At 57.6% G+C, this 24,050-nt stretch overlaps 5 protein-coding genes and 4 non-coding genes across 10 annotated transcripts in view; 3 read left to right on the top strand and 6 right to left on the bottom strand.

The window, feature by feature from the left end:
* SURF2 (surfeit 2) overlaps window positions 1-168 on the bottom strand; it is a 4,825-nt gene extending 4,657 nt beyond the window's left edge. Inside the window, exon 1 of the mRNA XM_046660613.1 lies at window positions 14-168. Within this exon, the coding sequence (XP_046516569.1) occupies window positions 14-91 (78 nt within the window). The 5' untranslated portion in view covers window positions 92-168. The remainder of the gene's footprint in view (window positions 1-13) is intronic.
* LOC124249593 (surfeit locus protein 1) lies at window positions 90-4,436 on the top strand. Its single transcript, XM_046680717.1, has 9 exons — window positions 90-135; window positions 310-471; window positions 1,385-1,518; window positions 1,601-1,683; window positions 2,349-2,540; window positions 3,432-3,504; window positions 3,613-3,775; window positions 4,088-4,169; window positions 4,244-4,436. Exons 1-9 carry the CDS (start codon window positions 90-92, stop codon window positions 4,311-4,313), a joined length of 1,005 nt encoding a protein of 334 aa, XP_046536673.1. The 3' UTR covers window positions 4,314-4,436.
* A 198-nt stretch (window positions 4,437-4,634) lies between these two features.
* RPL7A (ribosomal protein L7a) lies at window positions 4,635-7,416 on the bottom strand. The gene is made up of 8 exons (XM_046671708.1): window positions 7,358-7,416; window positions 6,831-6,951; window positions 6,360-6,509; window positions 5,963-6,103; window positions 5,694-5,773; window positions 5,262-5,392; window positions 4,962-5,031; window positions 4,635-4,793 (listed from the first exon to the last, which is right to left on the bottom strand). The coding sequence occupies exons 1-8, from the start codon at window positions 7,358-7,360 to the stop codon at window positions 4,689-4,691; spliced, it is 801 nt and encodes a 266-aa protein (XP_046527664.1). The 5' UTR covers window positions 7,361-7,416; the 3' UTR covers window positions 4,635-4,688.
* Window positions 5,112-5,178, bottom strand: LOC124231632 (small nucleolar RNA SNORD36). Its single transcript, XR_006886628.1, has one exon. It is a non-coding gene; the product is annotated as a small nucleolar RNA SNORD36 (small nucleolar RNA).
* On the bottom strand, window positions 5,463-5,535 carry LOC124231624 (small nucleolar RNA SNORD36). The gene has a single exon (XR_006886625.1). It is a non-coding gene; the product is annotated as a small nucleolar RNA SNORD36 (small nucleolar RNA).
* LOC124231620 (small nucleolar RNA SNORD36) lies at window positions 5,846-5,920 on the bottom strand. Its single transcript, XR_006886622.1, has one exon. It is a non-coding gene; the product is annotated as a small nucleolar RNA SNORD36 (small nucleolar RNA).
* On the bottom strand, window positions 6,589-6,663 carry LOC124231643 (small nucleolar RNA SNORD24). The gene has a single exon (XR_006886632.1). It is a non-coding gene; the product is annotated as a small nucleolar RNA SNORD24 (small nucleolar RNA).
* A 61-nt stretch (window positions 7,417-7,477) lies between the features above and the next one.
* MED22 (mediator complex subunit 22) lies at window positions 7,478-14,684 on the top strand. 2 transcript variants are annotated; one of them, XM_046638626.1, is made up of 5 exons: window positions 7,478-7,599; window positions 8,207-8,382; window positions 10,121-10,201; window positions 10,853-11,061; window positions 13,855-14,684. In XM_046638626.1, the coding sequence occupies exons 2-5, from the start codon at window positions 8,260-8,262 to the stop codon at window positions 14,042-14,044; spliced, it is 603 nt and encodes a 200-aa protein (XP_046494582.1). In that variant the 5' UTR covers window positions 7,478-7,599; window positions 8,207-8,259; the 3' UTR covers window positions 14,045-14,684. The 2 variants fall into 2 exon arrangements, with proteins under 2 accessions (XP_046494582.1, XP_046494573.1); XM_046638617.1 differs by having other exon boundaries at window positions 7,505-7,629.
* A 3,697-nt stretch (window positions 14,685-18,381) lies between these two features.
* Window positions 18,382-23,555, top strand: SURF6 (surfeit 6). The gene is made up of 5 exons (XM_046651854.1): window positions 18,382-18,606; window positions 19,693-19,896; window positions 20,747-20,835; window positions 21,903-22,106; window positions 22,293-23,555. Exons 1-5 carry the CDS (start codon window positions 18,513-18,515, stop codon window positions 22,770-22,772), a joined length of 1,071 nt encoding a protein of 356 aa, XP_046507810.1. The 5' UTR covers window positions 18,382-18,512; the 3' UTR covers window positions 22,773-23,555.
* The last annotated feature ends 495 nt before the right edge of the window (window positions 23,556-24,050 follow it).

Below are 24,050 nucleotides of genomic sequence, written 5' to 3'. Positions count from 1 at the left end.
GGGCCCCGCGGACCTTGCGGGCGCCGGGCTCCAGCCGCAGGCTCGGGTGCTCGCGCAGGAAGGCGCACACGTCCGCCGGAGGCTCGCTCATGGCTCGGCCGCCAGCGGAGCTGGAGTGGGCGCTGCTCGGACTACGTGAGGCCGGGGGCGGGGCGCGGGGCGGGGCTCGGCGGCGCCCCGGAAGCAGATGCTGCCCGCGCCCTGGAAGCGCCCGCGCGCCAGCGGGGCGATGGCGGCTGTGCTGTGGCTGGGGTCGCGGGCGGCGGAGCTGGGGCAGCTGCTGCGCGCGGCGGGCGCGGGGCGGGTGAGCGGAGCGGGGCGGGGCTTGGGGAGGCCGGGCTGGAGGCCGGGCGGGGGGCTCGGGCGGGCTGGGGGCCGCGCCCGGCCTGGACGAGCTCACCCCGCCCCTCGCGTCTCCGCAGGCCCCGGCCCGCGCGGTCAGGAGCGTCCTTGCGGCCCCCGCGCGCCCAGGTGAGGACCCGTCGCGGGGCCACCCAGGCCCTGGGGAAAACCTCCTGTCGCCGAGCTCCTCCTCGCGGGGCCGTCCGCACCGAGAGCTCTCACTGCCGCCCGCCCGCCGGGTGATGCTCGGTGCCTCCCGATGGAGCCTCGAGGGCACGCGGCCTCGCGACAGCCCGGGGCTGGTGCCTCGGGCACTCTGGGTCGCACACGCGGCCGGAGACGCCACCTTCGCAACGTCTGTCGGACTCACGAGGGGCCAGCCCCAGTGGGATCCTTGAAAGCACATCTGATCCCCACAGCTTGCATGTTGCCTCGACGCGCAGCGAGGGTGTTGTGGTGCGTGTAGAGTGCTGTGCAAAAGAGCTCCAGGCCCGCGTCTTACCTCCCTCGAGGCCCGCGATGCTTTCGCTCGGTGGGACTCCCCCTCTGAGAGCTTGAAGGCACTTTGTGTGTACACTGCTCCGTCTGTACGTTTATGAGCAACGAAAAAGAGAGGCTGTTAAGAGAGCTGCATAAACCACTGTCTGAATTTGGGTCACGTTGCTGTCTTCACAGCACAGCAGCTAGGACCGGTGCACCGTGGTGCAGTAGAATGCATCTCAGTGTACTGTTGTGTAAAAGGCATGAGGTGTTTACATGAACTACCCAGGGTCATGATTGGTGGTATAGCCAGAACCAAGCCCTGGACTCATTTATTCAGTCAACAAACATCCACTGAGTGTGTGCCATGTGCCAGCGACTGGGTTAGGAGCTGGGCTGGACACAGGTGCTGCTAGTCGGCTCCTGCCTGCAGGCTGTGGTCTGTTCACTCCTCCTCTCCCACATTCGCTCGGGCAAAATTGGTGAAGTCTTGAAAATTGACTGCTCCAGTTCTTTTGTTCTGGGGCTTCTGAGCCCATGCCAGTGTTGTAAATCTTTCTAGGGTTGGCCTGGAGGCCAAGCAGGTGTGGCAGTTCCACAGCCGAAGCACCTGCCACAAAAGCAGAAGACGACTCCTTTCTCCAGTGGTTCCTGCTTCTCATTCCTGTGACTGCGTTTGGCCTGGGGACGTGGCAGGTAAAGACTGGCCTCTTGCTCTGGTGGGTCTGAGCCCTTGACCCTGCTGCTATCTGCTCGGCCTTATGCTCTGTTTCTGTAGGTCCAGCGTCGGAAATGGAAGCTGAAGCTGATTGCAGAGCTAGAGTCTAGAGTTATGGCCGAGCCCATCCCTCTGCCAGCAGAGTGAGTGTGTGTATGGCTGTCCCCCGGGGCTGGTCTCAATTGAGGTCAGCAGTGGGGCCTGGCTTCGGCTTGCCGTCCTGACCCTCAGACGGGAGCCCTCAAGATCAGCCGTACTGTGGAGTTTCCTGGTGACCCCCGACCACCCTCGGGAAGCTGGCTAATGTATATAGAAAAGTCTTACCTCCAATCCTGGGTTTTACTCGTGCACATCTAGTGTACCCAAGGGCCCCTTGTGGCAGTCATTCTTAGCTGGTGGGTGAGGGCAGATGCTCTAATGTCATGTCTTGACACCAGAGTGGCATTTTGAAAAAGTGCCCCCAACGATTCTCCTGCCCTCCCACCATTTGAAAGCACGGCCCGAGAGAGAGATGTAGTCAACAGAGCGAGCCGTTCGTGGGAGCCGAGATGCCTGCCATACTTGGCTTGCAGATGGGTTTTGGCCCATGTATTTTATTAAGTTCCCAGAGCAGTTCACATTGCAGCACAGGTCCACATTGCCATTTGGCATCAATTGGGTCAGCTTCTCCGTTTGGAGGGCATGCCCTGCTGTCCCCACTGTGCCTGTGTCACCTTCTAGTTACTTCACAGGCCTCAGGGGCTTTGTGGTTTTCAGCCCTGAGGTTTGTCTTCACAAACCTCACTCCACGTCTTCCCTCTCCATGTAGCCCAATGGAACTGAAAAATCTGGAATACAGGCCAGTGAAGGTCAGGGGGCACTTTGACCACTCCAAGGAGCTGTACATGATGCCAAGGACCATGGTGGACCCTGCCCGGGAGGCCCGGGAAGCTGGCCGGCTCTCCTCCTCACCTGAGAGCGGTGCCTACGTAGTCACCCCCTTCCACTGCACTGACCTGGGGTGAGTAGGCGTGCAGGGGCTGACTGGACTGCCAGGTGCAGTTGGGGTACACTCACTTTCATCCTTCCTTCTCAACCCCCAACTTTGGTAAGTCCTGGGACATCCAAGATACTCAGAAAGGTTCAGTTCCTTGATTTGAAATTTACAATTCTGACATTAAGCCAATTCATTTATTTCTGAACAACTCTTGTATGTTAAACTCTGAAGGAGGAGAGGTGAATGGCCATTATGAATACATCATGGTGCAGCATGAGGGGCTAGCAAGACAAACTCAAGAGAAAGGAACCCTCCTGCTCTGCCTGGTGGGATTTGAGTCAGGGAAGGCTTCCCAGGGGGCTATTTGGGCCAAACCTGGAATGAAAAGATGGGAAGAGCATTCCAGGGGAAGGAAATGATAGCGACAGCAGGGGGCACTGCAAGGTGGGTGACTAGAGCAGCTTCCCAAATGTTAACGCCCAAGTGAAGCCTCAGGGCCTTGTCAGCCCACAGCTTCCTGGTTTTAGGTCTGGGTTGGGTGGCAGTGCTGTGTCTCTAGTGGGCTGACTGATGTGTGCCAGGCTGCTCCCCAGTCAGGGGAGATGGGAGGCAGGTGCACGAGGCAAACACTGCCCTAGTTAAGGGAGAAGTGGGCGTCTGACCTCTGGCACTGTGGTGTTGGTCACAGGTTGCATGTTGCAGTAGGCGAGGCAGAAGAGAGGACGGGGGAGCTTTTAGCCATCAGGCCCCATGCACAGGGGAAGACGTTCCCAATGGCACCCCCACAGCTAGTCTCCACTGGGTCTTGTTTGAACCCTTGCCTGCTCCTGTCCTTGTTCCTGAAGATGCCGGGGCAAACATTAATAATCTTTATTCACAAACCCTTCACCTGAAGTGCAACTTTCATTACTCTAGAATCACCATCCTGGTCAACAGAGGGTTTGTCCCCAGGAAAAAGGTGAATCCAGAGACGCGGCAGAAAGGCCAGGTAGGGGCGGGGGAACCCTTCCTTCCCTCTGGTGCGCAGGGCCCTGTGGAAGCCGTTGTCTCCATGCAGGGCCCTGAGAGCAATCTCACGCCTTCCTTTCCTTTCCAGATTGAGGGAGAAGTGGACCTAGTCGGGATGGTGAGGCTGACAGAAACCAGGAAGCCCTTTGTCCCCGAGAACAATCCAGAAAGGAACCACTGGCATTACCGGGACCTGGAGGCCATGGCCAGGCTCACAGGCACAGACCCCATTTTCATTGATGCTGACTTCCGTACGTTGTGGCCAGACCACCCCAGAAGACCAAGTAGCTTTTGTAAACACCCTGGTTCTACCTTCCTCTTAACCCTGGACACCAACCAGTTGCTTCCATTCTGTGTGAGGGAGGGGTGACAGGGCAGCACTGGGGGCTGGTTGGTTTCAGGTAAAAGGCCTTACTGGTGTGACTTGAAATTGGCTGTTCAAAACTGACTGCTCTAGGAAAGAGCTATGGAAGGTTCCAAGAAACCAGCTGGCCATTTAGCCAGTTAAGTGCCAAGAAGCTGGTGGCACAAGAAATCGAGGACTGAGGCCACTGTCTCTGCAGAGAGCACAGTCCCGGGAGGACCTGTTGGAGGGCAAACCAGAGTCACTCTGAGGAACGAGCACATGCAGTACATCATCACCTGGTGAGTCCCATCCCCGTCCCCCCCACCCTCGCTTCTCCCCTCAGAGCCCTGACAGCATTCACCTTCCACCCCAGGTACGGACTGTGTGCGGCCACATCATACCTATGGTTTAAGAAATTCCTGCGTCGGACTCCTGGCATGTGATGAGATTCACTGATATAGCACTGTCCCTAATTAATTAGGAAGTTGCCGAGTAAGCATTATTTCAAGAGATTTGGGTTTATGTGGCATCATGTACTATTGGTACGAATAAAGCCCTACACTACCCATGTTGTGCCTTCTTTCCCATGTGTCTAAATGAGCCAGCCAACTGATCATAAACTCCAGGCTTGGTTCAAAATGCTCAAGTATTACATAGGACCAAACAGTTTAAGACCGCTTTTTCACAATGAGACCGACAACTCCCACCCTATGTGGGAGAAGGACCTTGGGGCTGAAACCCAAAAATGCACAATTGACACTGACTGAAGAAGAGTTTTTATTACTTATGTACAGAAAACTCAACTGCATGCGCCCAGCTCAGCCCAGCTTGGTGGCCAGTTCTTTAGCCTTTGCCTTCTCTAGCTTGGCGATACGAGCCACCGATTTTGGACCCAGGACGTTGCCTCCCCAGTGACGGCGGATCTGCAAAAGAAAGGCAGTCAGCCTGGCCTGTGGTTTTCTGAGGCTTTCAAAGCACCCTCGTCCTTGCTGTTCTAGCCAAACAACTGCTCAGAAAGAGTTCCGAGCCAGCCAGTCCTGTGATGAAAGGCTGGACTTCCCCAAGACAGTTAACGTAGAGCTGCTCCTTACCTCGTCGTATCTGTCGTTGTAGTTGGTCCTGATAGCTTCCACCAGCTTAGCCAGAGCTCCTTTGTCTTCCCTAATGGGGCAGGAGGGAAAATGTGGGTCAGCGGCCTTCCAGAAAGCAGGAATGCCTTCATTTTAGCTCCAAACAAGACTTTTGCCTCAGAGACAAAATGGCCACATGGTTTATTCAGGTGAAGAAATTCGCAACCATCACTGGCAAAGGCTCACACAATGTACTCCTTTCTTAAAGACCACATGCTCTAGCTCAGACATTAACTTTTGGAGGGGGTGCCCCCTACTTACGAGTTGACTTGTGTGAAGGCGACGGTGGTGCAGGTCTTCCTGTGGACCAGACGCCCCAGCCGCGCCTTGCCCTTGATGATGCAGTAGGGCACCCCCATCTTCCGGCACAGGGCAGGGAGGAAGACGACCAGCTGGAAGACACCATTAGCTCTAGAGTATATTTTCATTAAAAACAGTAATTTAAATGCTAGCTTGGTAGCAATTGCTCAGGGTTAAAAAGCTCACGTATTTGCACTTCACGGTTTAATTCAGTGAAAAACTCACATCATCGCAAGAGCCATGATTTGATCCCTTGTCAGTACTGACAGTCCTGGTCACCCCACCTTGGCCTACGGTGCCAGACTCAGTATTTAGCTTAACTGTATCTTCCCATATCAATGCAAAGACAATCTAAGTGTAGGAGCCAACGGCTGAAAAAGCAACCAAACGTACCTCGATAGGATCCACGTCGTGCGCGATCACTACCAGCTGAGCCTTCTTGTTCTCCACCAAGGTGGTGACAGTATTGACCCCTAGAACACACAGCCAGCTTGCATGAGCACGGGGGTGTTGTGTGTGCACGTGTGGTGCGTCTGGGCCCAGCTATGACTCAGGGTTAAAAAGCTCGGATTTTACTCTTCACGGTGATTCCAGGTGAAGAAATTCATGCATCATCGCCAACAGTCTGCCCGCGTGCACCCTGTGAGGAGGGGCCCACTCACCTGCTCGAAGGACCGGTGGCCTCTTAGTGGGGACATCCCCTTTGCCAGCAGCCTTCTTCTCAGCCCGGGCCAGCAGCCTCTGCTTCTTCTCTTGCTTTGTCTCTGGCCTGTACTTGTGGGCCAGCTTGAGCAGCTGAGTAGCTGTAGAAACAGCCAGTTTAGACATGCAGTTCAAGCTCTGACCTTTACCACTCAACATAATTAACGCTAGATGCTGTCCCGACTGTGCTATTTGCAGTTCAGAAAACCTCGAGCCACGAGCGTAATCGCTTCGCTTAGGCTACCTTCACCTTCCGAAAGCTGGAGGACTCATCTTAATGAACCCATCTGCTTGAAAATGCCCACCGCCCTCGCAAGGCCTCGCATCCAGCAGGGTCCGTGCCCCGCAGCACCTCACCTGTCTGGCGGTCCAGGGCCTGGGTGAACTGGTTGATCGCGGGAGGCACCTTGAGCCGCTTATAGAGGATCGCCCTCTGTCGCTGCAGCCGGATGTAGCGGGGCCATTTGACGAAGCGGGTGAGGTCCCGTTTAGGCTGGATGTCCTGTCCTGGGAAGCACAGGGCAACGCCGTGAGAGGCTCGCGCTCCCCACGCTCGCGGCCAGGGCCGCCCCTACGAGGGTGCAGGTGCATCAGCGATCTTGGTGGTCTGAAGGGTCGTCACCGTCTCTCAGATAGCAAATATTCCTTCACATCATCTGCACGCAAACACCGCGAGCCGCAGGGAGCCCGGCAGCCCTCTCCCCACTCAGCAAGCAGCCGAGGCGCCCGGTCCCGGAGAGCTGGGGGTCCCCGGCCAGGCCGCGACCCCGCCCGGCAGCCCCGCCTGCAAACCCTGAAGCCGCCCCGCGCCGCCCGCCCGCCGCTCACCGATGCCGAAGTTCTTGGGCCTCTTCTCGAACAGCGGGTTCACCACCTTCTTGGCCTCCTGCTTCTTCACGACCGCAGGGGCCGGGGCCACCTTCTTCCCCTTGGCCTTCTTCCCTTTCGGCTGCGCGGAGACGAGCCGTCAGATGGGCGCGCCCCGCCCGCCGCCCCCCGGCGACCTCGGCGGGGAGGACGTCCTCGCCGCCGCCCGCACACCGACACCGCGGGGCGGCCCCGGGACCCTCGCCCAAGGCTCCTGGGCGGCCCCCACCACGGCGAGGAGCCCCCGGCCCCGTGAGCCCCGCGCCCCGTGAGCCCCGCGCCCCGCATTGCGGCGCTGCGCTCCCGCATCCTCCTCCCCCAGCCCGCCGCCGGACTCTGTCCCGGCCCAAAGCCTCTATACCAGGCCCCGCGGGGCTCCCCTCGCGCCAGGCGGTGGAGGGACCCCCGCGCGACCGCGCCCCGAGAAGGATGGCGGCGGATTAGAGCCCGGACCCGGTTCCAGCCTGGCAAAACGGCGACCCACTCACCATCTTGGGCGGCTGGAGGAGAAAGAAAGAAAAGGGAATTGTGGGTAATATGTATGCGACCTCGAAGATCGCGAGAACTGGCGCTTGCGCGGGATTTCGGGCTTAAAGTGACAGACTCCTTTCGCCTACCCTGGGGTTGGGGGCGGCGCCTAGAGCCAGGCGGCTGGTCGGTGTGCGACGAGGCTCCGGGGATCTGGGACTTCCCGGGAGGGGCGCGCGCTCCTCCCCACCGCCCGGGCCAGGTACCCGCCGGACCGGGCTCTGTGGACCAGGTGTGGGCCCTGGGGCCGCAGGGTTGGGTGGGCGTCTTTTCTCTCTGCGATTTCCCCAAAGTGGCTCAGAGACCGCGGGTTCGGTCGGCCGGCTGTGCCCTGCGCGGAGCGCGCAGCCCAGAGGCGCGCGGCGCGGGGCGGGGTGGTCCCAGCAGAGACCGCGGAGCGAGGCTGCCCTCCGGAGCCGCGGCGTGGACGGAGGGCGGGCGGCCGGGAGCAGGGCGGCGGGGGTAGAGTGGGAAGGAGGCGTCGGATGAGGGGCTGGGGCGAGGGTGGTGGCGCGGAAGCCGCTGGGCGGGGGCAGGTGGCGAGCTCCTGCCGGCCTCTCGCGGACACGCACGCACCCAGCCTCTGAGGAGCCCGGGCCGGAGCCGGCTTTTGAGGGGGTCCTTGGGTCATGAGCTCGCCCAGGGGGAGGGCGTGGGCAGAGGAGATCCCGCAGCGCGCCTGTGTGCCATATCGGACGTGTTTGTTTGGCAGAAACGGAATACCCGGAGATCTGCACCTTGTACGTGGTGGGGGCATGCAGGGTGGGTGGCTAGGGTCGTCTTCGCTCACTCCAGGCTCTGGGTCCCAGGTGCTGACTGGTGGCCCCAGGCCTCTGTCCCCTGCACGGCCTGAGGCCCTGCCATGGCCCAGCAGAGAGCCCTGCCGCAGAGCAAGGAGACGCTGCTGCAGTCTTACAACAAGCGCCTCAAGGACGACATCAAGTCCATCATGGACAACTTCACCGAGATCATCAAGACCGCCAAGGTGCGTGGGGGCCGCGGCTCTCCTGCCCCTCTGAGACCAAGGGGAGGAGCTGGCTCTAGAGACTGGGCGGTGGTGAGCTGAGTGACTGGCCTGCTCTGCTGAAGAGTGTCACACGGGGGTTGCTTTCAACAGCGCCCGCCCTACGTGGAGTGCGTGCTCTGGGCCAGGACGTGAGGATACAGCAGTGAACATACAGGCAATGCCCTTGTCCCCATGGGAAAACATCTGGGAGGGCGGCAGGGGGATCTGTCATAACAAATAGGTTAATAGATCAATAGATAAACCAACTAACGACAGGTCCTGGTGAGGCCGTGCTTGGGACTCCAGTCAGATTGCTGGGTTTCAGTGTCCAGCTCCACTGCCTAGCAGCCTAGGTTTGCATGGGGACCTGACGTCTCAGTGCCTCAGTTTCCCCTGTGTTAATGGATCTTTATGATGACTAGATGAGTTTATCTGTGTAAACCAGTTCCTGCAGGACCTGACAGGGACCCCGACATCGTAGCTGGTGGGAGTGAGTTCGGTCAGGAGAGAACCTGGGGAGGCCCCTCCAGGTGGGTAGAGCGGTCAGCAGCTGGGTTGGGTCAGGCCAGCCTGCCAGGCTGCAGCCGCAGCACATGGGGCTGAACCTTGGCATGGCCGCTGCAGCCAGCGGAAAGCTCGTTTGAGCAATAATAATAATGATGAAAGCTCACGTTTGTTTACTTGTTTAGTGTTCATGACACGCCAGGCTGTGCCGTGAGGGCTGTTTGGGTTCTATCCCACTTAATCTCCACTAGAACTCTATGGGGCGGGTACCATTGTCCTCTCCGTTTTTGGAGGAAACGGGCTCAGAAGATTTAGTAACTTGCCCAAGGTCATTCTGATAATAACTGGCAGAGCCAGGATTTGAACCCAGGAAGTCTGGCTCCTAACCCCTTGGGGAGCCCTGACCCAGCCTGTCCTCTGGCAAGGCTCCTGGAGAAGCCCTGTCCATTGGATGGACGGGGGCAGTCTTGGACAAGGCTGGCCAGGCAGGCTCGTGCATTTACCCTTTCAAGGCACCTTGAGTGTGCTCTCTGGCTTGTCCTGACCTCAAGTTTGCCCACCTGTAAACCAGGGATGGCAGTCCAGGCTTCTGTGAGAAATTCGTAAGGTGATGATGGTCAAGTAATTAACGTGGTGCTGGGCACTCCAGAAGTGCTCAGTAAATGGTGGCTTAAAAAATACACTGTGCGAACAGTAGGGGGCGGCCCAGTGGCATAGTGGTTAAGTTCCCTGGTTGGGATCCTGGGTGCGGACTTACACACTGCTCATCAAGCCATCCTGAGGCAGCGTCCCACACAGAAGAACTAGAAGGACTTACAGCTAAGATATTTCAACTATGTACTGGGGCTTTGGGGAGAGAAAAAAAGATAACACTGTCCTTTTACTCATCCATCCAGCAGTTTGCTGAGTGCCCGAGCTAGTGACGCGAGTCCATACTGAACAGGGCTCACACCCCAAAAAGCACTGGAGCAGATCTCCCTGTACCTGGCACAGCATCATCGTACGTCGGCATCCATTTTTCCTGAGGAGATGCCTCTTACCTCCTTAGACCAGAGCAAGATGGGGTGGAGTGGAGCGGTGCCCGAGGTCTGTTAGCAGAGTCCAGGGTGGAAGGCAGGAGAGGCGACAGGACGCAGCGAGGATGGTCTTCTGCAACTGGTCACCTGGAGGCCCGGGCGCCCGCTGAGTCCAGGCTTTCTCGTTTGCTCTCCAGATTGAGGACGAGACGCAGGTGTCGAGGGCCACGCAGGGCGAGCAGGACAATTACGAGATGCACGTGCGAGCCGCCAACATCGTGAGTCACCAGGTGGAGGGCATGGCCTGGGCTCCAGGAGCCTTGTGGTCCCTCCTGGGTGCTCCTGGGTGGGGGACAAACCACTTCTCAGGAGACTCCCCTCGAGAGGGAGGGCTGTCTGTGGCAGCCGTGTGAGGGGCCGGCAGGTCGCGGGTCACGTCCCTCCTGTAGAGTGCTGTGCAGGGGATAGAAACTTCCTTGCTGATGAGAAAGTTCCTTGAGATTCCTTATGGGTGCAACAGCAAATTGCTGAATGAAACAGGATGGGAATTTTGAGCCCTTCTGATATCACAGAACAACGACATCAACCAGATACTCCCACAGGGATGTGCCTGTGGGTGAAAATGCATAGGAGAGGTCCCAAAGGGATCCCGCCCCCCTGGCTGGTGTGCTGCCCCCAAGGACGAGCAGGGGCAGGCAGTTAGACAGGATTGTAGTTCCGTCTGTAGGGTTTGAGGTTTTGAGAAGCAGAATGTGTCTCACAGGAGCAGGAGCCAGAGGCCAAGTGAGGGTAGGGCCTGGGAAGTCGATGGCACCTGCCACCTCCCCCAGGCCTGCCGTGGAGGCGGTTCATGCAGTCCAGGTGGGTGCCGGGGACCCTGCCCTCCTGTCGCTCCCTCATCGTGCCTGCCCCTGTTCCCATCGCCACAGGTCCGAGCTGGCGAATCCCTGATGAAGCTGGTGTCCGACCTCAAGCAGTTCCTCATCCTCAACGACTTCCCGTCGGTGAACGAGGCCATCGACCAGCGCAACCAGCAGCTGCGGGCGCTGCAGGAGGAGTGCGACCGGAAGCTCATCACCCTGCGGGATGAGATCTCCATCGACCTGTACGAGCTGGAGGAGGAGTATTACTCATCCAGGTACAGATAGGGCTGGACTCCTCATGGAGCGGAGCCTGCAGACCTGGGCGCAGCCAGCAGCTGTGGCCCAGCCTGACCTGGCAGCCCAACCCAGCAGCCCTCAAGGTCCTGTCTTTCCAAACCCTTCCTGGTCTTGGCAGCAGAGCCGCGTGCTGGGTTTCAGAGCAGAGCTCATGGTCAGAGCATTTGATCGACAGACAATTACACCATCTACCAGGCCCTGGGCAGGGATGAAAACCACAGGACTTGAGAGGTTGGGAGGGCTGAGCCTGGAGAAGGAAGGGCAGGACCAACGTCCCTGTCTTGGGGATGGCTGCCTCTCTCTGGGCCTGTCTGCTCCTCTCAGCTTTTTAGTCAATATTTAAACATTCCAGCTAAGGCTGGGCTAGCTCCTTTTGGCAACCCAGGCCTGGGCCCAAATCCAGGACACCAGTGCTTGCCCAGGGATGCAATTCCATGTGGGCATCACCGAAACCCCACAGTGTGTGTGTCACGGTGCCGAGGCAGTCCTGGGAAGGAGGAGGAGAAAACTCAAGCAGAGGATGACCTTGAAAGCTGGGCCCCAGGTACTTGGAACACCGAGTTCCTATTCAGCTCAGCCTTGTTCACAGAGCTGGCGCCCTCCAACATGCCAGGCCCACCTGGGCCCCAGGGATACAGCAGTGGGCAAGACCTGTCACCCCGGCCCTTGTGGGACTGCTCTGAATCCTGAAACCTGAGGCTGTTTGAGCTGAAGGGGTCCTGAGAAATCAGAGTCCAGGTGTAATTTACACAGGGGAAACTGAGGCTGGAGACAGGAAAGTCTTGCACTTCTGTGCCCATTAGCTTGGAAAATCAAGACTCAGTCCAGAAGACATGTAGTCCAGGCCCCTTGTACCCTCACCCAGACAAACCTGTCCTTTCTGGTGTGGATTTAAAATGCTCCTTTTTGGGGCTGACCCCATGGCCGAGTGGTTAAGTTCCTGCGCTCTGCTTCGGCGGCCCAGGGTTTCACCTGTTCAGATCCTGGGCGCAAACATGGCACTGCTCATCAGGCCATGCTGAGGCGGCGTCCCATATAGCACAACCAGAGGCACTCAACTAGAATATACAACTATGTACTGGGGGGCTTTGGGGAGAAAAAGAAGAAAAAGAAAAAAAGATAGGCAATAGATGTTAGCTCAGGTGCCAATCTTTTTTTTAAAAAAGAAAAAAGAGAGCAAGATAAAGATCTTTAAAAAGAATAATAAAATGCTCCTTTCAGCCCCAGGGAGGCCACTGGGCCTGTGGTCTGGGGCTTGGCTTCCCTGCCCTGGACTCAGTGCCACCCCTCATGGTGCTGCCCCTCATGGCCTCTGTGGGAAGAGACAGTGTCACTGCCCAGCTGGAGCAGTTCTAGACTTTTCGAGAGGATTCTGGGGCTGCCTCTGGTCCCTGATGCCCATCTGCTCAGCAGACATACAGCAATTGCCTCCTACACACCAGGCCTTCAGAGAGGGATCCTGAGCAGATCCCTGGGGGGTTTCCAACCCCACTGGGGTCCTGCTCACAGCCCCACTTGGTTTTGCAGAATCCCTTCCTGTCCCTGTGTTTGTTCCTGTGCTGCCCCCAAGGGCCAGGCTTCTGGACTGAGCAGTTTCAGGACAGCAGTTCAGCCCTGCCTCTTGTGCCAGAAGGGAGGGGACCTGCCCAAGGTCACTTGGCAGGGCTGCAGGGGAACCCAGGGGGCCTGATCGCCAGGCTTCCCATGTCCTGGCCTGTCTGTCTCTGGTTCACCCAGAGGGGTTTCTGGGCCACCCTGGTGGCCCCTCCAGCTGTCCCTGGTGCCTTGCAAGGCCCAGTGCCTCCCTCGTCTGTTAACACCTGTAAGTGGCCAGGGCTCGGCTGAGTCAGGGCTGGTGGGCTATGTGCCCCTCCCTGCAAGTCCCCCAACATGGGCTGCGCGTGTCCCACCCCAGCCGCCAGCGCTCGCCCCTCCCCTGCATGAGCCCTGCTGCCCGCGCCCGGCCTCCACGCTCGCTCGCCCACCTGCCTCTCGCTCATGGTTCACTCCTCCTCTGCCTCTCCCCCTCTGCTCTCCTGGGGACCCCACTCTGTGCCCAGGATGGTTTCTGAGACTGAATGCTGAGCGCAGGAGCAAGGGAGGTAGCGCGAGGCAGGGCAGGATGCGGGAGAAAGCCAGTTAGACAAGTGTGGGGCTGGTCCGTGCTCTAGAGTCATGCCCTCGACCACCTTCTGAGCCACGCTCCCCACTTGCATCCTCACCCCGACTCTTCCAGCAGCCCTGAAAGCTGATGCTGTCAAGCCCGTTAGAGATAGGAGACCAAGTTCAAGTGAGACAGGGTCTCTGCCCTCAGGGTCCTTGCAAAGTGTGGGGACCATGGAGAGACCATAGCGAGCTCTGGACACTGGTTCCCACAGCTGGTGAGCAGAGGGTGGCCAGGCTGGCAGTTCCCTGCCAGAGGAGGGTGGGTGGAGCCAGGATGGGAGACGGCAGCAGGGGCTAGGATGGCCGTGTGGCAGTCGGGCAGGAAGGACATTGGTCAGTCAGTCAGAAGGACCTGCCAAGGTCACATGGCCTGCTATGGCTGGTCCCAGAAGGTTCCCCACTTTAGGGTGCTTTGCAGGACCCTGAAGCAAGAGCAGACCCCTCGTGCCTCCTGTCAGCCAGGCCTGCTTGGCAGAGTAAAGGAGGGGAAAGGCAGGTCTGGGGTGTGGTCTGTTTCTTAACTCTGCTTCTGTCTCGCTTTTCCCTCCCCTGGCTTCCATCTCTGCCTGCTCCTGTCTCTCCTTGGGTTTCTGGTGGTGGAAAAGCTCAAGTCTTTGCGAAGCTAATGATCTGCCTCTGTGCGAAGCTTACTGGAGGCTGGACCTCGACACAGACTCCACTGATGGCCTCTCGGCCCCTCTGCTGGCATCCCCGGAGCCCAGCGCTGGCCCCCTGCAGGCTGCAGCCCCTGCCCACTCCCACGCTGGCGGCCCCGGCCCCACAGAGCACGCCTGAGCTTCCCAGGGTTCCCTCCCCGGGCCCCAAGGCTCTTAGGAATGAAATCTGGTGCTCCCCTCTGGGCTGCCACAGCTTCACCCCTTTCAGCCTTTCCTCCCACCTGGGGAGCCGCCATGACCTCCTTGAGTACCTCGTCAGCCCAGGGACAGCCCACCCAGGAGTGCTGGGGAAAAATAGTTCCCCCAGGCAATTGCGGGGTGGCCCGGCCTACCCCCGAGTTGTCACCTCCATTCACTGCCTTCCTGGTCAGCTGGGCAGAGGAAGTTTCCAGGAGTTTGTCCTGTTGAGGACCTACCTGTGGGGCAGATGCTGGATGTCAAGAGACCTGACCTGAGCCCGCCGTTTAAAATACCGGGGGTGGGGGGGAGAAGGGGGCTGTTCAGAGTGGACAGTGCTGGCCAAGGCCAGACTCTCACCCTCAGGCCAGGCCTCCTGTGCAGAGCCGCCCCTCGACCTCCTCTGAGGGTCCCTGTACTAGCTGAGTGCTCTGCAGGGCCGGGGCGGGGGCGTGGGGGGGCTGCCTGTTCACGCAGAAGCCAGGCAGGGGACCTTCCTAATTCTGCGGTCATATGTATTCTCGTTATTTCTGTAATGAGACTGTTGAATAAAACCACCCTTTTGCATTGGTTGGTTCCTCTTCCTTGTCGTCCCCATCCCTGATCAGTCTAGGACCACCCTTGGTCTCCCAGTGGCTGTTGGAACAACAGCTCCTGGGCTCTGCCTGGATAACCTTGGGCTCCAGGTCAGCCTTCTCCCCATGGGGGCACTGGGGGTAGGGACTCAGTCACTTTGGGCTCATGACTGCATTCCCATCATCTAGAACCGCCTGGGACCTAGAAGGTCCTATTTGGCAAATAAATGAAAAACTGCTGCCATTATTGCACATGACATGGCCCAGGTGCCTGCACCCCCGGTCCTACCTTGTCCTCACTGCACCCAAGTCAGTGCTGCTGTCACCTGCATTTCAGAGAGCAGTGGCCATGGGCTCCAAAGGGGTTGAAGTGTTGTGCCCACAGTCTCAAAGCTTGGAAGTAACGGCAGAAATCGAGACTCAACCCAGATGGAATGCTTGGCCCAGTGCCTCCGTGCCTGGCTCACCTGAGAGGGGAGGGTCACCCAGAAGAGCCAGGACTTCAATTCTGCGCCCTGAATGTCACTGGCATGCTTTATCTCCTTCCCACATGGGAGTCCATCGCCCCAGTGTATGAAGGAGGTGAAAACCCACAATCCAGCCTCACGGACAGCGAGGGACACAAGCTGACCCATCTCAGGTCCTGGAGACCCCCACGGCCAAGCAGAGGCACCAGACAGGTAGAAGCCTGGGGTCTGGCCCTGCTTTCTGGGTGGCCTGGGGAAGTCGCATCTCCTCTGAGTGTTTCCCTGTTGATAAAATAGGTGGTCTTTTACTGCCGTATTTCACTGCAGAAATAACTTGTACCTAACCGCTAAGGAAGAGAGGTTACAACAAAATGGAAGCACATGAGGGGAAAAGGCTGGAAGGAGTGGGCCAGACTTAGGGTGGGGTTCCAGTTGTCCTCAATTTCTAAAAACCTGAGAAAGTCGTCTTTATCATCAATTTTACTTTCCGCTGGGCCAGTGCCACCATGCCCCCTGGAAGTGAAGTAGTTTCTTCCCTCTCAAAGCGAGGCAGCTCTGCGTCCTTGTCCTCTCCAGCCTGCGCCCCTGGCAGCAGGACTTGGTGGAGAAATGGGCTGTTTCCAGTTCTCTTGAGCCTGTGCCAAGCAGGTTTTGTCTCCGACTCTGGCCAAGCTACACTAATATATTAAAGTCCCCTGTGGGCTCCACATTGCTAAACCCTGGTCAATCCTCAGTCCTTATCGCCTTTTGATCCTAAGCTTTTTATTCAAGAATGTTCAAACCCTTGGAAAAGTTAGAAGACAGCATAAAGAACACCCACACAGACCTTTTCTGGAGTCACCTTCTGCACCTCTGCTCACTCTTCCTTATATATTAAGGCCATCTGAATGTCACTGCAGACCTCGTGACACCTCATCCCTGAGTACTTGTCAGCTTGTCCCTATTCTTCATAGCCCAATGCCAGCATCACACCCAAGACAAACAATTATTCCATCATCACCTAGTACCATCCACGACATAGTCTAACTTCCCCAAATCTTTTTATACCTATTTCTATTTGGCATTGCATTTAGTTATCATTTCTTACAGTCTTTTAAAATCTAGAACACACTGGAGCTGGCCCCGTGGCCTAGTGGTTAAGTTCGTGCACTCTGCTTTGGCGGCCCAGGGTTTCGCCAGTTCGGATTCTGGGTGTGGACATGGCACCGCTCATCAGGCCATGCTGAGGTGGCGTACCACAACTAGAAGGACCCACAACTAAAAATACACAACAATGTACGGGGGTGGGGGGGGGGCTTTGGGGAGAAAAAGGAAAAATAAAATCTTTAAAATATAGAACACACATAGGGGCCAGCCTGGTGGCACAGTGGTTAAGTTCACGCACTCTGCTTTGGTGGCCAGCGGTTTGCAGGTTCAGATCCCAGGTGTGGACCTACACACCACTCATCAGCCATGTTGTGGCAGCATCCCACATACAAAATAGAGGCAGACAGACACAGATGTTAGTTCAGCGACAATCTTCCTCACCAAAACATAAATAAATATTATAGAAAGTTCTCAGTAAAAAAATACTTAAAAAAATCTAGAACACAATCAGGGTGGCTGGAGTGGGTCAAGTGGAATTCTGGATATACTCTCAAGGGAGAGCTGACAGGATTTGCCTGAGGACTGGATGTGGGGAGTAAGGAGTCAGGCCCACGTGCCTGGAAGCATAGAGCTGCCTTAACTGAGATGGGGAAAGAAGGCGGTGGGGAGGTCAAGACCCCCATTCTGGACACAGAGGTGGACATGTGTTACATAGCCAAACGTGGGTCTGGAGTTCAGGGGAGTCATCGGCAGTCAAGCCACGAGCCCCAAAAGGGATCAGTGAGGGGGGAGAGGCGACAGAAGAGAGAAGTGGTTCAGAGAGCCAGAGAGGGGGAGCAGAGTGGGGAAGAAGAGGGCGTGCTGTCTGGGGCCTCGGAAGCCACGTGAAGACAGGGTTTCAGGGAAGAGTGAGGATCAGTTAGCCAAAGCCTCCAGACACGACACACAGAACAGGTAACTGTTAACATTACGAAGGCCCATAATCAAGAGCTACACTCCGAATGTGACTTTATTCTCCCCTTGGGAGCACGGCAACTCTGGTGGCATCTACACCCATCACTCCCAAGTCCAGTGAAGACCTGCCTGGAGATGGAGAGGAAGGAGAGAGAACCCTCGACTTGCAGCGTGGACTGGGAGTCCCGCAGAAAGAGGAGCCATCATCCCTTGTTCCTTTCCACTTCCCATCCCATCAGTGTCTCTGCTTTGATGGTTAAACTGAAGGTCCCAGGAGGGACGGGTAAGGCTTCCTGAGTTTGGCATAGAGATCAGACTGTGCCGACAGTATATCCACAGTGGGGGAGGACGAGGAAAACATCCTCTCGGGAAACCGCGGCCTCATGGCAGACATTAGGGGAAGAAACTGGAATTCTTCATGTTTCAAAAGTCGCTTATTTCAGCCTCTTCAATAGACTTTCGAGGTAGCAACTTACGACTCCGAGTCCTCCTTCCCTTCCAACCCCTGATAAACACCAGGAGGTCCCCGTCCCTTCCGACCCCAAGGCGGCCCTCAAAGTACTGGCACTTGCGTCAAAGCCTGTAATCCCTGCGCGTTAAGGACAGGGTGTGGTGGACCCGCCCCGGGCCGGGGAACCCTCCCACCGCGAGTCCTGAATAGGACCAGCCTCGTTTTACATGTGCGTCTGGGATTCCACTATCCAGAGCCAAAGGCACCTGGCTCTCCCCGGGCGCCCAGCTCCTCCCTCCAGTCCCCGTCTCCTTAGCCCCCCACTATCCGCCACGTCACATGTTCCTCTTGGCAGCACCAGTGGCCGCCGGAGCACCCACTCGGCGCGGCCGCGGTCGTGCCGTCTCCACCGCCAGTGTCCCCGGTCTGGGAGCGCGCCGGCGCCGGGGCCCCCAGGGTACCGAACTGCTGCCCGCACCCCCCTGGCGCCCCTAGTTATTGAGCGCCTACGGTGTACGGGCACGGCGCTGGCCCGGGGCGGAGAGGCCGGGACACGGGGTCACCCGCACCGTCCCCACTTCGGGCCACAGGTCGCGAGCTTGGAGACCCAGCTCCCGCCGGCGGCCGCCCACGGCCCACAATGCTCTGCGCCCGCCCTGCACCTCTTCCGGTGGAGCCAGGCCTGGCTAATCGAGCGCCGCACGCTGGCGGTTCGGCGCTCGGCCGGCGGCGCCTGCGCACGTGGTGATCTTAGACGTGCGCGGCGCGGGTCGTGGGTGTCTCGGGGCGGCCGGTGCCGGCCTCGGACGCTGCACCTTGCCCCTCCTGCCCCGAGCAGGGTGCCGAGAGCCCTGCCCGACCCCCGAATCTCTAGCCATGGCTTCTCTGCTCGCCAAGGACGCCTACCTGCAGAGACTGGCCAGGAAAATCTGCTCCCAGCCCAGCCCGGAGCCGCAGAAGCGCAAGTCGGGTGAGGCGCGGCCCGGGGCCGGGACTGGGGGGGCTTCGGAAGGGGGCGTCCCACTACCCCCGCGGCGGAGGTCGTTGTCTACCCCATACCGCACCCTGAGTAGCCTTCGTGTGGATTAGACACGTAGAGGCATGAAACAAGCCTGCAGGATGCTAGAAGGAAACGTAGTGAAGCTTAAAGTTACCGATGCTTCTCTGCTTGTTAGAGGCATCAGCTTGGGGTCTGAGGGATTCAGCTCCATTCGCCCACAGGGCAGGAAGCTCGGCCAGGGTTTGGAGGAGGTGACCCTGTGGAATGGAGAAGATGGGGAGAAGGAAGAAAGAAGATGGCTCCAGTGGGGGTTTACCTGGCAGGGGTGACGAGGCCACCCTCAGGAAGTAGATAGACAGGCGAAACAGACAGAACCTGGTCTTCAGGGAGCTGGGACTTATAGGAACTGCCTGGCCCGGAGGAGGGAGAGCAGCAGGGTCTGGCTTGGAACTACCAGAGGAAAAATGACTCTTTTTATACAGACGAAATTTATTCTTCATGGAAAATTAAGTGAGTTTTCTCGTCACTCAGTTATAAATTGCGTCTGTGTCTGGTCCTTTTTCAATGAGTATATTTTAGTCACTAAAACAATTCACTTCTTACTCGATGTACTTTTTTCCATTTAAAGTGTAAACATGTTTCCACCCATTAAAATGAAAGCCTACCGCATTATATTCGGTGGCTACATAGTAGCTTGTTGTGTAGCAGTGCCATGATTTGTCCCTGGAGATGGAATATTTAGGTTTTCCTAGTTTTTCTCTCAAACGACGTTGTGATGAGCATCCTTGAGGCCAAATCTTTGTGCATACCCAGGATGAATTCTCACGAACAGACTGCTGGGTCAAGTGTGTGGACGTTTGACAGGGTTTTGATATATGTGGCTAGTCTGCTTTCTAGGAATATATGGTTCTGAGCTCTGTGGATAAGGGTCTCCAGATCCTCCATCCTGATTTGCTTTTGGCATCCTTCTGGCATCGAAGCCTCTGCGAGACCGTCCTGCCTGTTTAATGAATCACAGAGATTGGGAAGGCAGCCTTTTCTCGTTTTGTGTTTCAGCTGGCAAAACTCGAGGCTCAGAAGCTGCTGGGACCCCAAAAAAGAAGAGGAAGAAAGCACAGAGGAAACCCCGGGCATCGGAGGAGGCGGCTTCAGAGCTTAAGGCCCAGGCCCTGGGGGCGAAGTCTCCGGCAGCCTCTGGGGCCAGGAAGCCAGTGACAGCCAAGGAGGAGGAGGCCTCCAGCTCTGCAGGGGCCCTTGCAGGTGAGGGACTCTAGGGACATGGGGCAGGGCCAGCTGGGGTCAGACGCAAATGTGGTCCTTTCTGGTTAAGAATAGGACTCTGTCAGGCACACTGGATAGCTCGAGACTTCCCAGAGTGAGCTTTCAGGGGACAGATCACTGGGGCTCTGTGGGTGGATGGGACCTGGGGAAGTACACTGTGGTTTTAGGCCAGATGGCCACTGAGTTGGCTAGGGGCAAGGCCATCTCCTACTGAGGACCTGGGGCAGCTTGCATTGAAGAGCTTCAGTGCTCTCAAGTCTCTGAAGGGGCTCGTGAGAGCGGACTTGTTTGGGAGGGCCCAGGCTGCAGAAGTGGGAAGAAGTGGGAGATGGGTTTCACTTGATCTGTAGGAAGTATTTTTAATCATACTGCGGGGGCCGGCTCCATGCCTGAGTGGTTAAGTTTGCGCGCTCCGCTGCGGCGGCCCAGGGTTCGGATCCTGGGCGTGGACATGGCACCACTCGTCAGGCCACTTTGAGACGGCGTCCCACATCCCACAACTAGAACGACCTGCAACTAAGATATACAATTATGTACGGGGGGGGTTGGGGAGATAAAGCAGGAAAAAAAAAAAAAAGATTGGCAACAGTCATTAGCCAAAGTGCCAATCTTTAAAAAAAAAAATCATACTGCGCAAGGATGTCTTGGGGGCCAGTCCAGGTTCAAGAGGTGGGATAGAATTCACTGGAACTGCCCTGCAGATCCACGAGTGGCTACCAGGGCGCGGGCAGTGGGTGGAAACTCAGGCTGTGAAGCTGGTCTGGGGAGGGGACAGAACGGTCTGGGAGGGGGGGCATCTCCTTTCATTCCGCTGTCTCCTTCCTTGAAGATGGTTCAGGCACAGAGCCTGACTCTTTCTTTGCCCTGGACGTTCTGCGGCAGCGGCTGCACGAGAAGATCCAGGAGGCCCGGGGCCAGGTAGGTGGGGAGACCTCTGGGGTGCTGGGAGAAGCGCCTGCTCTGCCCCAAGGAGAAGATGCCTTGGTGCTCTCTGTCGGGTCAGCTGCCAGCTCTGCTGGCCACTGTGGGCCTGACCAGCACTTCAGTGAAATGTGCGGCTGATGGGATGGGCCTCGACCACTGTTCCCATGTCTGCTGCCGGTCCCACCAGGGCCTTGGCAGCTCTGTTCTGCAAGAGATGGGTGTAGTTCTCATCGTTTTGGGGAGCCTCCGTCCCCAGGGACCCCTGCTTTCTGCAGGCTGTGGAGAGAGGCTCAGCCTCCGCCCTCTGGGAAGCCGCCCATGATGAACACCCCTCTGGGGGCACGTCTGTCCATCTAAATGTCATGACAGGCCTATGAGGTCGGCAAGGGCCTGAGGCAAGGTGACCACCTCAGCTCTTTCTGCTGAATGGCATGATCCCCCCTCTGACTTGGCCACCATCTGCTTCTTCTCTGGGGACTTCTCCCAGCCTTCTTGCTGTGTGAGGACAGTCCCCTAGCTTTATTCAGCATCGCCTGGGGGCCAGCTCCTAGGAGGTGATCCAGGCTCTGGCCTGGCCTTCCTTCAGGGCATGGTCCGAAGCCCTGCTGTTGGCCCGGGGATGGAAAAGGCTGTCACTGAGAACAGCCCAGAGATGTCACCAGCACAACAGCGCTATGGTCCACATAGGCACTGAGTTCTTCTGACCTGACAGCAAGTTCTACTTGATGGCCTTGGTCAAGCCACCTGTCTTTCTCATCTATAAAGTGATGGAGAACAGTATCTCCTTTATTGGCTTGTCGGGAGTTTTAGTGTCTGTGAAGCGCTCTGGCACGTGGTCAGTACCTGGAAACTGGAAGCCACGGTTCCTACTCGGGGGTCCTCTTGTCCCATGTGGGGTCCCTTGCATTTTGGGTGATAGGTCATCTCAGAGTGGAACCCTAAGCTCAGTAGGAACACTGCACAGGGATTTCCTCTCGTGCCTTCCTGCTGATTCCACGTGCCAGAGCCGGGGACTCCCAAGTTGAGAAAACCTTAAAATGAACACCCACTTTCCCCTCCAGGGCAGCACCAAGGAGCTGTCCCCCGCCACTTTAGAGAAAAGACGGAGGAGAAAGCAGGAGCGGGACCGGAGGAAGAGGAAGCGAGAGGAGCTGAGGGCAAAGGAGAAGGCGGCCGAGACCGAGGAGGCCGCAGAGGCTGCCCAGCCGCCCCCTGAGGCCCCCGGCGAGGAGGCACAGGGGCAAACGGGGCTGCTCTTCAACAAGGTGAGGCTGGGGGCCGCGTGGAGGCGCGGAGGGCTCGGGCTCCGTGCTGGCTGTGGCCTCGGATGAGTGCCTGGCCCACCCGGCCTCTGGACCGCGGGCCCGTCGGTGAAGCCGGGGTGCTGCGGAGGGTCCGCGGGCGGCGTGGGCGAGGCTGGAGTGACGGGTGCTGCGGCTCCTCCCCCTGAGGTGGAGGTGAGCGAGGACGAGCCGGCCAGCAAGGCGCAGCGCAGGAAGGAGAAGAGGCAGAAGCTGAAGGGGAACCTGACGCCGCTGACGGGGAGGAACTACCGGCAGCTGCTGGAGCGCGTGCGCGCGCGGCAGGACCGGCTGGAGGAGCTGCGGGGCCGGGACGAGGGCCAGGCCCGCGAGCTCGAGGCCAAGATGCGGTGGACCAACCTGCTGTACAAGGCCGAGGGCGTGCGCATCCGCGACGACGAGCGCCTGCTGCAGGAGGCCCTGAAGCGCAAGGAGCAGCGGCGGGCGCAGCGGCAGCGCGGCTGGGAGAAGCGCACGGCGCACGTGGTGGAGAAGATGCAGCGGCGGCAGGACCGGCGGCGGCAGAACCTGCGCAGGAAGAAGGCGGCCAAGGCTGAGCGGCGCCTGGAGAAGGCCCGCAGGAAGGGCCGCATTCTCCCGCAGGACCTGGAGCGCGCAGGCCTGGCCTGAGCGCCTGCAGCCGGGCCCAGACCACGTCCCCGCCCCGGGGCCGCACCTCCTTCTGGGCTCGAGGAGGACCTCCATGTCGAGTGACGCTGGCGAACCCCTAGTCCACGCAGACTCGGCTCCTCCTTGCTAAGTGGATGCTCGCCTTACAGGCTTGGCCTGAGGCTCTGGGTGGATGTGCGAAAGAGAACGTCAAGGATTGGGGCCCAGATCCTTCAGACCTGGGGAAGGGTGAGCCGAACCCAGCTCCAGCCTCCTTCTGTGCGGCTGGAAAGCTCCCTGAGAGCTTACAGGGTGAGGGGCGAGGGAGCAGTGTGGAAAGCCTTGGGGTTTGGGGGCTCTTCATTGGCCCCTTCCTGCCGCCCACCCGCCCACCGTGTTCACCGGGGCAGGAAGGGAATGGCCTTTGTGACTGCCGGTGTCAGCCCAGACCTCATCCGGAAGGGACGAAAATCCAACTCCCATAGTCCAGGCTGAAGGTGGAATTGACGGGCTCCGGTACCGGGGAGGGTGGGGCCAACCTCAGAGGGGCTGGAATTGAATTCTTCCGAGTGTGTTTGTAAGAAGGGTGAACACTGGAATTTAAGTTAAACATGCACATTAAAAATTCTAGCGTCATGATGAAAAGGTAGAAACAGTGTAAACTAAACTGGGAGGAAGGAAAAAATGGAATGGGGTGGGAGGACACCAAGCTCGAAGGCGGCCAGAGAGAGGGAAAGAAGAACACCTGAAACTCAGCCAGGTGAGTGGAAGAGAATGAGAGATGGTGGAATTAAATCCAAATTGACAAAACTTGGATGAGTTTTTTGTTTTTCATACTTTACAATCTTGTGAAATTTCGGTTGTACATTATTTGTCGTGTTGTAGGTGCACCCCTTTATCCTTTGTGCCCACCCCCCACCCCCCTTTCCCCTGGTAACCACTAATTTGTTCTCTTTGTCCACATGTTTAACTTCCATCTATGAGTGGAGTCATACAGAGATTGCCTTTCTCTATCTGCCTTATTTCACTTAACATAATACCCTCGAGGTCCATCCATGTTGTTGTGAGTGGGATGATTTTATCCTTTTTTTATGGCTGAGTAGTATTCCATTGTATATATACACCACATCTTCTTTATCCAATCCTAAATTGATGGGCACTTAGGTTGCTTCCACATTTTGGCTATTGTAAATAATGGTGCAATGAACATTAGGGTGCATGGACTTTTGGAATTGCTGACTTCAAGCTCTTTGCATAGATACCCAGTAGTGGGATGGCTGGGTCATATGGTATTTCTAT

Source organism: Equus quagga, chromosome 1, assembly GCF_021613505.1.
Source record: "Equus quagga isolate Etosha38 chromosome 1, UCLA_HA_Equagga_1.0, whole genome shotgun sequence".
In the NCBI taxonomy this organism is placed as follows: Eukaryota; Metazoa; Chordata; class Mammalia; order Perissodactyla; family Equidae; genus Equus; species Equus quagga.
This window is presented reverse-complemented; position numbering and strand designations above follow the sequence as displayed.